Consider the following 10,550-nt stretch of genomic DNA (forward strand, 5'->3'; position numbering starts at 1 on the left):
AGCCTCATTTTAAATATTTGGTAACACACCCTTGAAATCAATGAAATCTGAAATAACTGAAATCAATCACTTCCTGTGACCATCAGTGAGTTTCTTCTCCCTCGCTACTGGAGTTTTGGACCACTCTTCTTTTGCCAACTGCTCCAGGTCTCAGATTTGAAGGCTTCCTTCTCCCAGTTGCTGTTCTCCGATCTCTCCACAGGTGCTCTTTGGGATTTAGATTTGGACTCATTTCTGACCACTTCGGAACTCTCCAGCTCATTGTCTGAAACCATTTCTGATGCTTTCTGAAGTCTGCCTTGGATCATTGTCCTGCTGTAAGACCCATGACCTCTGATGCAGACATTGGGCCCTACATTGTGTCCCAGAATTCACTGGTAGTCTTCAGATTTCATAATGCCATTCCACACATAATGCCATTACAAGACATCCTCTGGCTGAAGTAGAAAAGCAACCCGAAAACATCAGTGAACCTCGTCAGTGGCTTGAAAATAGTTTTTCTTTGATGGTTCCCAAAGGAGGAAGTGCCTGTTGTGTTCCTACCTCAACCAGCAGCATGCCAGTAAATACAGGTGATAGAGGAAAAAGAAAAAGGAAGTATTCCATGCATCCTTCCCTAACCCAAGCCAAAAACGATGTTGGATTGCATAACAAAATGAAAAGAGCTGCTGAAAATGAGCACAACCAGCAGAGGCAGCAGTACGACATTGCAGCGTTTAGTTTGCGTAACCAGAGAAGAAGAAGAAAGTCGGAAATGTTTGAGGTGTAAACAATCCAGTCACCCAAGTCGAGTTACTAATGAAATCCCTTATTTGAAGTGTTTAACGGTAATATTTTTACTGTTTAATACAGATTGTGAATGTAGCAAATTTTATTTTACATTTGCAAGGCTGAGACGTGTATAGTTTTTACCTTTGGCTCATTTTGTACGATGAAGTCATGATTTGTTTTCTTCTGGTCTCTTATAATTGTGTATAACGCTAAACTGGTCTTGTGTCGAGATGTGTTCCCCCTGTTAAAAATGCCTAAATTGTGTATATGTATGTACTTGGATGTGAGAGCCAGCGTTATGTGTTTCTCTTGTCAGTGTGCGGGCTGTCAGCGGCCACCATGCCTTATCTGGGCACCGAGGACACCGTGAGGGAGTTGAGGAGAGCTCTGTCCAACCCCAACGTCCAGTCTGACCATCTGCGCTACAGGAACACTGTCCTCAAAGTCATCAGGTAGGTCATAGACACTCTCCACCCTCTGCCTTCTCCATTAGCCACAGTGATTTACAGAGGCAAGAATGACCTGAATTTATGCCTAAAATTGTCTTAACATATGGGCAGGTCTTCATCTACCTTATAATAATGAATAGACAAAATACATCAAATAACGGTACAAATCTTTGTACTACACTTGTCCAACTTAAATACATCATTCAAACAGTCACAGTGTGGGGTGGAAAAAGCATGTGAGCCCTTCAGCTAAAACCATCAATGAAAACTAATTGGAGTGATGAGTCCTACCAATGAAACGAGACTGCAGATGTGGGCTGGAGCTACTTTGACATAAAAAGCACAGATATGCTGAGTTTGCTGAAGACAAGAAGCGTTTTCTGATGTGAACCATGTCTTGTTAAAAAGAGAACTCAATGAACCATGTTAAACCATGTCTTGTTAAAAAGAGAACTCAGGAGGCTTAAGATCAAGATCTGTTGATTTGCACAACGCTGGAAAAGGTTACACAAAGTCATTTCACTAAGTTTCATCAGTCCACAATTTGACAAACTGTGGAGACAAATTAGTACTGTGACTTCTCTCCCTGGAAGTGGGCGCCCTGGTATGATGCCTTTAAAGACATAACAGATAATGCTCAAAGTCTTAGTGGTTAACATCACCACACATGAGTCTGCTGTACATAAATCGGTGAACAGGCATGATGCCTGTGGCAGTACACAGGCATCATGAATGGTCAAGTGGACCATTCATAACTCTGTGCAGAGCAGCCCTCTTCTCTTTCAGAAATAGCCCCTTAAATGCAAGTATTTCAAGAAAGCTTGCCTTCCAGACCATATTTCACTTTTAGATTCTTTCAGGTTAACACTGGAACCTGGTTTCCTTCTTCTTCTTCTGTTTACCTTTAGGTCCTGTCTGTGTTTCTTCAGTCAGACAGCAGAACACTCGTATAGCATGCTGTCTGTCTTTTCTGCGTCTTGCCCATGTTTAGATTATTATATCATATTTCCTGTGTCCTGTTCTCTCGTTGCCCATTTTACCCAATTGATATCTTACCTTCTACTCTTCCCCAATTTTCCTCTTTCTCCTCAACTCTCTCACTTTTTCTCCCTCTTTTTCCCCCAACTCCCTTCTATCCCAACTGCCCCTCTCCTTCCCCCTTCCCCTTCTCTCTCTGTACTCTCATTCCAACTCTCCTCCTCTACATGGCTTTTTCAACTCCCCTCTCTCTGCCTCAGGACGATGTCACAGGGTGTAGATGTGTCAGGCCTGTTCAGTGAGATGGTAAAAGCTTGCGCCACAGTAGATATAGTCCAGAAGAAACTGGTCTATGTCTTCCTGTGTTCCTATGCTGCTTTAAACCCAGAGCTGTCTCTGCTGGTCATCAACACACTGAGGAAAGACTGTCAGGATCCCAACCCTATGGTCCGCAGCCTGGCTCTGAGGAACATGACCAATCTCAGGTGAAGTGCTGCACACATCCACCTCAGTACAAGCCGTCATATCTGCCTGGGATTGCTGGAATAATGTGTATCTCTGCGTCCCAGGTTACCCAGTCTGGTGGAGTATGTGGAGCAGCCTCTGACAGCAGGACTCAGGGACAGAGCAGCTTGTGTACGACGAGTGGCCGTGCTCGGCTGGGCCAAACTACACAGTCTCCAGCCCAGCTCAGAAATAGGTGGGGTGGCTTTCTGGTTTTCACTCTCTCTGCATATTCCTGTCATTCATTGACCAGTCTTGGGACCCTGACCTCACTTGTAAGGTGCATGGGGAAGGGAGGCAGCCCAAGGTCCAGCAGTGTTTGTAGTTTTGAGAGAAACTGTTACAGTTTAATATGTGGTCTTTGTCAGGTTAATCAGACAGCACTCACATGAAGAATTGTCTTTAAAGCTGGCTCTTTGACATTAAGAGATGCATGCACACATGGGAGTTTAAAGAAACAACTGAGGAGGCCATCATGTTGTTGAGCCTTAAACTGCTCAGATTGCAAAAGTCATGGGTGAAAAATGTTCCATATACAAAGAGGGAAACCTCCTTGTTATATCAGAGTGCAGAATTAGCTGTTAGCAGCCAGAGACCTGTTCAGAGCACTGGAGTTTAATAAGGTGGTGGACAGTTTTGCATACAAAGGGATGAGAACAATCTAAAACCCCACATACAATGACCTCCAGTGGCATTTAGATGATTTCGACAGGACGCAGCAGCTGAGTTTAGACATTGTCAAGGGAAATCATAATGTATAGAATTTATATTTCTTTTAACTCTAATTGTATCGTTACTTAATTTAATGATGAACTGTTTAATTATTGCTGATGTATGCATTATCTTTTTTGCGGTATGACTTGTATATGCCTGCACAAACCTCTTGATGATTCTTCCAGATGCTGCAGTGGTGAATGAGCTGTACAGCCTGCTGAGAGACCCAGACCCCGTGGTAATGGTGAACTGCCTCCGTGCTCTGGAGGAGATCCTGAAGGAGGAGGGAGGAGTTGCTATTAACAAACCTATTACCCATCACCTCCTCAACAGGTTGGTCCACAGTCAGAGCATCACAGAATCATGCCCATAAATGAGAACTGTCAAAATGAGGATATTTAAATAGGAGTTAGCTTTTTGGCACAAACCTAGACTTCTACCCTTTAAGTGCATACTGTCTGTTATTGCCCTGTATGATCTGAGGAGGAAGAGTACATTATGTCGCAAGCAATGAAAAGAACACTAATGAAATTTTAAATATGTCAGGAAAACCTGCAGTTCCCCTAATTGCATCCATGTTTCCCTCACTTACGTCTTAGTCCAGCCCACATAAGATGGAAGGATTGATGACAGAGTGATAAAATAAGGAACTGATATTCATCACACACAGAGCATTGTATTAAATCTGGAATGTTTTTAGATTTCTTTGTTTGAATGCTGCTTAAAAGTAGAACATCTTTGTTTTTTCTTCAGCGTGATTCTGTGTTCATTCTGTGTCAAACCAGAGCCTGAATCTGCAGAACTGAGCCTGTATCTCTGTGTAACCATAAACCATTCATCTAAAGACACTTAATCTAATTAGCACAGCTAAATTGCTCCCAAGTGCTTCCTTTCTAGATGCTTCACAACAAAGTCTCCAGTGACATTTCCAGGAACTTGTTTTCTTTGTGATATTATTCTCCTGCCTTCCCGGAGAAACTAGTTCCTAACTTTTGATTCAAGTTAGAATTCACATTAAAATCTGAATTGGATGATGCTACACATGCAGGCAGAGATGGAAATTACATTTACTCTTTTTATCAGAGGCTCTAATTCAGTAGCTGAGTCAGATATCTGTATGCTAAATATGAAGCTGGATCCAGCAGGTGATTAATTTAAGACTGTAAAAGGGGGCAACAGTCAGCCTGGGTCTGTCCAAATGTAAACAAATACACTTATTAGAACCTCTCAATTCTTCTATTTAGCTCATACATATTGTTTATTTAATCCAAAAACCTATGGCTACAGGTCATAACTATCCATAAGATATGATGACTGTCTAGATGCCTAAACATGTTCCACCCTGGATGTGGAACTTCAAGATTTTGTTTTGTATTCAAAAAGCTTGACATTTAAGATACTGTTGTCACCTCACCCCACTGTTGTACAAAAGTCACACACAAGAACTAAGAAAGCTGAATAAAGTGATGCTGGTAAAGAGAAATTTATCCTTGCACAGTGTAACAACAAGGCACAGGCTGATGATTGTTTCTACACTGTTACAAATATCTTGTTTATTGAATAGAGCACTTTTATCTATTTACATTCAGCAATTAATTACCTTTAACAAATGCCTTTGTCTCTATGCTGTTCACACCTGTAGCTCATATTCCTGTTGACAGACCAAGCAGATACTGGAGGTCACCATCTTGCTCGTTTCAGTAGCATACAAATTTTTAGGTGGACGTCTACAAGTCTGTGTGTGTCTGTTCTCCCAGGCTGAAGGAGTGTGACATTTGGGGTCAGTGCGAGGTGCTGAGGATCCTCCAGCGCTACCAGCCTCAGTCAGAGGACGAGCTCTTTGACATCCTGTCTCTGCTGGATGCCTCCCTGGTCAGCCCCCACCCTCCAGTCATGGCCGCCACGCTCAGCCTCTTCCCCACCCTCTGCGCTGTCAGCCTGGCGGCCGTGGAGCGGTTCCGTGCGCCGCTGCTGGCCGCCTGTGGGAGCGCATCCAGAGAGATGAGGTTCACTGCCCTCTGCCACATACAGGTCAGTGTGAAGTGAAGTGCTTAGGACAGGAGGTGTCTAACAATATTTGCACATGTCATTAATGCAGCATTTGAAACTGTAGACATGTACTGACGTCTGTCTTGGCTGCTGCAGTACCCTGTTCCCTGTGGCTTGCATGTACTTTGCATGTACTATAGTTTCCTACGTTACAGTGTCTTGAGCACTCAAGGCCACTACAGTACAATTTATTTAAAATTAAATCTACAACAAAATAAAGTGCAAAAAGTCAAGGGGTTTAATATATGTACACATGAGTATATACTGTACAGTATGTGTATATAGATACTATATACCTGTCTGGAGCTGCAGTGATATCTTGCGTGTTAATTACTTGTGTCATTAGTCTACTTCTTTTTCATTATTTATATATTTTTGTGATCATATATTATTTTTGTTAATTTATTTATTTATTCAATTGTCTCTCTTCCTTTTCTATCACATTTGGCTTTACTTTATTTTTTTAACCTTTGTTTAACCGGGGGTGAAGTCTCTTTTTCAAGGGTGGACAACCCGAAAATATAATGCCTCTGGCCACAGCTATTGCCAGCACGGAGGCATAAAATACACTTGCTGGCCACTTTATTAGGTACACCTGTACAATTTTATGCACTTCTATGCAACACTTCCACCTTATCATCTGTGTTTTTGAAGCTCACAGTGTTTCAGTTGTTGGTGAAATTGTCATAAATGTATAAATTCACTTACAGTGCCTCAACTGGCGAGGCACAATGCAAATTCTGGACAAGATGGTTTGCATGAGAAAGCCAAATCATTTGCTTGTGCGTGTGTGTGTTGGTGTGCTGTGGGTATATTATTTATGGCAGCACTACTTTTATTAGTTCAGTATTTTCTTTGTCAGTGGAAATTTCTTTTCAGGTGCAAGTGTGGATACATTTTGGAAATGAAATTGTGATAAAATGATTGTGTCTTCCTGCAGTTGCTGTTGCGTTCTCTCCCTGGCCTGATGTGCGCTCACTACAAACGTTTCTTTTGTGGCTATGCTGAGCCAGCATACATCAAGCAAAGGAAGATGCAGGTGATGCCTGTTTGACTCAGTGGTGCATTTCTTCAGTCAAATAGGTCATAACTGTTTCATCTTTTTATCTTTATCCTCCCAATGTTGTGCTTTTTTTCTACTTTCACTACTGCTATGCTGCCATTTTCTGTTTCCACATTTTAGGCTGCAACCTGACCGTAGCTTATGAATAATGACTAACATGACAAAAAACAAAAGTACACTTATGCACATTTGAGCGCTGACATGTGTGTGAAACAACTGCTAATTTAGTATTGTTCTTATACAGTTATATAATATTATAAGATTAAAGTTACAATAAAAGTTTTGTTATTATTAGTATTTTTTTTTTTTTTTTTGTATTTTTCCCATTATTTTACAAAGCATTATGGTCTTTTTAAACAAATACAAGGGACCCGGCTGCACCATGGAGATGCGCTCAGCTGAGAGAGCCATGTGTGGCCCCAATGTGCTGGTCCAGCTCAGATCACTCTGGGCCGGCCTGTCCTCCTCCACTGCTCAGCGTCTCTCTCCCGTGTTTGTTTTGTTGCCTCAGTCTTGAGCTCAAACCATCCTTTTACTTTATCGGTTGTGCTCCCTGCTCCTTATAGTATACACTGATCAATTAAGAGCATCCCATGTGTCTTTTTTGTTTTATTTCATATCCACTAGTCAGGCTACTGAATATAGCAGCTCATTCATTGTTCTCCACTTCATCACTACTCAAGGTTTTCTTTGGTTTGGACTTTGTTGCTTCACCATCTTTAGACATCTTTAGACTTTTGTTGTAGCATTCCTGTTTTTCTCAATTTCTCTTTTGTGTTTCTGTGTGAGAGTCCTGTGCACTTGGCCCTACAGTCTCGTTAACCTATGCTAATAAGGAATGACTGGAATGTGCTTTCAACTTATATGGGATTCATCAGTATAAGTGCACAGTTGTGAATAATTCTGCCATTTAAAAACGTGTTCCTGAATAATTTTAGGACCTTTTCTTAAGAAAACACTTAGAAATGAATGAGACCCAGTCCTCTCATCGAACTTTCTGCAAGAAAATGAGCTCCCAAAATGCTGAGCTATGCCTTTAATAATTATTTTTAGCATGTTTGGGAGCTAAACATGCATCTGTTGTTGTAAACATATAGAAATGAGGGTAACAACATGTCTGACAGTGTATGACAAAAAAGCTTGAACCACACTCGAGACTAAAAGCCTCAACCTGCTAATTTGACCTCCAACTGTATGGAAGTGCAATACTGAATGATAATGGCATCCACAGTTGCTACCCAGTGTTAACAGTAGTTCAGACAGTCCTGTTGTGTCTGCAGGTGCTGGTGGAGCTGGTGAATGACGAGACTGTAGCAATGTTACTGGATGAGCTAAAAGGATACTGCACTGATGTCAATGCTGACACTGCTCAGGCTGCAATCTCAGCGATAGGTATGAATCATAGTATTTTACTATCACATCATGAAAACTATGATGTTATTTGTGGTGTCACCCTGAAATTGTTTGTGTCTTATTTGTCCAATAGAAGTATTTTTTTGTTTGTATTGAGGGTTACTCATCTGTCACTCCCTTTACATGTGGGGTCCCCCAACGTTCTGTCCAGTCCAGTTTTGTTTTCATTATGTCTACTACCACTGGGATCTTCCTTCAAGAAGTACGGCCTGTCTTTTCACTGCTATGCCGATGATATTCAAATCTATTTACTTGTGATGGGGAAGAAGAATTTCCTATTATCATCCTTGTTTGATTACCTGAGTGATGTCTGTGCAGATTCTCAGTCATCCAGGTCATAGTAAACTGAAAAAACTAGATACTAAACCAAAAAAAATCAACTGGACAAAGAATGTCCTTTGTCCTTCAGGTGTAGGTGGACTGCTGACTCTGGTCCACTGGAGTTGGCCTTCCTGTGTTGGGCCATGTGTTTGTGTGTCCTCGAGTGGACCAGTCTATGCAGCAGGGTGTTCCCTGGCTTCAAGTTAACTGGGATATTGTGGTTGCGAAATATCCCTTTTAACTTCTCTGATAAACCAGCCACATAAGGGATGACAATGTTGTTTCTGGTTTCTCCCTGTTTGTTGGGCCAATTCAATTCAGTTTTATTTGCATAGCGCCAGATCACAACAAAGAGCTGTGGGACTTCGATTTACTGTGGTTGAACTGTGTTGTCCTGTCTGGTTTGGGTGCAGGTCGTATTGGACGGAGCTACAGCGACAGGTGTCTAGAGATCCTTACTGGGCTGCTTGGGCTCAAACAGGAACACATCACCTCTGGTAAAACTCGTTTTCCCCCTCTGACACACACTGCATGCGTATTGCAGGCTGTCAGTAAGCAGCTGTGTTTTCACAGAGGCAGTCAGACAAAAGGGTCATTTTATAACTCGGTCTCTCTCTCTCGCTCACCACCTGCTCTCCTCAGCGGTGGTGCGGACCATGCGTGACCTGGTCTGGGTGTGTCCTCAGTGTAGCGACACAGTGTGTTTGGGTCTCGAGGGCTGCGAGGAGACGCTGCAGGATAGCCAGGTGAGGCCCTAGCTGACAGTGCTGCCACACCCATACGCTGTCTGGATGTTAAAATGTCACCAATTCATGAAATATTCACATCCCTTACTTAAAAGAAAATAGTTATACCATAATTTAAAATTACTCCATGACAAGTACAAGGCCTGCAAACAAAATGTTACTAAAAACTACACAAATATCAACAAAATATCCCTAACGTATCAAAAGTTAAAGTAATCATTATGCAGAATAGTTCCTTCTAGTTTTATTCATGTTCTCTCAGTCAGCTTCGCTAACGACTCCTGGGATCTTACATGAGCACAGTTGTTTTTTATTTGGCAGGAGATATTTCTGTCTGTGCTGTTTTGTTTGTGCCCTTCTCACTGGTTGAATGTGGCTCAGCTGATGAAACAGCTGACAAACAGCATGTGCAGCCTGTAGTAATTTTATACTTCATTAATGGTTATGTTTTTGAGGGCACTACATAGAGCATACATTTCATCTTTCAGAATTGGTCAGTGAAACAAACCAGCAGAGAGTAAATACTGCAGTAGCACTAAATAGTGAATAGAAGTGAATTCTCACACAACCTAAAAATCCTACTAAAAGATGCAATAATAAAGTATATTTTTTCTTGTTTTCTTTACTTTGTTGCTAATTTTGTCATGAATATTTAATATTATGAGAAAATATGAGATATGAAACCATTTTTTTGTTTCCACATCTAAAAAACAAATAATGTTGTAGCTAGTAAACTAACATTAACAGCTTTTTATCCTGTTGAGTAGTGTAGTCTGTGATAATGCATCATACTTTATTAAGTTATATGTAAAATCAGCGAAGTCATTGCAACTATCAAATAGATGTAGTAGAAAGGGCGATATTTACCTCTGAAATGGAATGGAGTAGAAGTACTAGACATTACTCAGAGAGTACAAACCCCCACCAAGAGCAACTCAGTTTCCCCATAATGCCATTAAAGCAATATTCTCATGATAATTTGACCCTCATAATATGATTTCTTGGCCATGAAAACCTACTCCTGGCATTTGGAATGGTGCTGATATCATTGTTAGTTTGAGAGTTACTGAAGACAAACGACAGACACAACAGACATACAGTCGTTGGTTTAGGGGTAAAACAGGGACCTCAGCAAGTAGACCTCAGGCAAAGTGGTGAAGACGTCACATTTTTGCAAGTCTGTGTTCTGCTTGTCCAACCCACTGTTTGATAAAGTGATCATACAGTCTCTATTACTGGCTGATTGTTGCACTGTGGCCTGATCCTTCACTCTAATCAATTGTTCTGTGGGCCACACCCTGTTTCTCCAAATATCAAATCAAATCAAATTTTATTTGTATAGCGCCAAATCACAACAAAAGTCATCTCAGGACACTTTACAAAGTAAGGTCTAGACCTTACTGTTATCAATATTATTACATAGGGAAAACCCAACAAATCCCCTTGAGCAAGCACTTGGCGACAGTGGGGAGGAAAAACTCCCTTTAACGGAAGAAACCTCCGACAGACCCCGGCTCTTGGTGGGCGGCCTTCTGCCTCGAC

The 10,550-nt window shown here is 41.4% G+C and overlaps 1 protein-coding gene across 1 annotated transcript in view; it reads left to right on the top strand.

The window, feature by feature from the left end:
* Positions 1 to 702: 702 nt before the first annotated feature.
* The window catches only part of ap4b1 (adaptor related protein complex 4 subunit beta 1), a 21,486-nt gene continuing 11,638 nt past the window's right edge, over positions 703 to 10,550 (top strand). Inside the window, exons 1-10 of the mRNA XM_020617217.1 lie at positions 703 to 827; positions 1,088 to 1,223; positions 2,459 to 2,683; positions 2,768 to 2,898; positions 3,602 to 3,749; positions 5,174 to 5,447; positions 6,406 to 6,504; positions 7,809 to 7,920; positions 8,676 to 8,759; positions 8,905 to 9,008. Of these exons, the coding sequence (XP_020472873.1) occupies positions 1,111 to 1,223; positions 2,459 to 2,683; positions 2,768 to 2,898; positions 3,602 to 3,749; positions 5,174 to 5,447; positions 6,406 to 6,504; positions 7,809 to 7,920; positions 8,676 to 8,759; positions 8,905 to 9,008 (1,290 nt within the window). The 5' untranslated portion in view covers positions 703 to 827; positions 1,088 to 1,110. The remainder of the gene's footprint in view (positions 828 to 1,087; positions 1,224 to 2,458; positions 2,684 to 2,767; positions 2,899 to 3,601; positions 3,750 to 5,173; positions 5,448 to 6,405; positions 6,505 to 7,808; positions 7,921 to 8,675; positions 8,760 to 8,904; positions 9,009 to 10,550) is intronic.

Source organism: Monopterus albus, unplaced genomic scaffold (assembly GCF_001952655.1).
Source record: "Monopterus albus unplaced genomic scaffold, M_albus_1.0 scaffold187.1, whole genome shotgun sequence".
Lineage (NCBI taxonomy): Eukaryota > Metazoa > Chordata > Actinopteri > Synbranchiformes > Synbranchidae > Monopterus > Monopterus albus.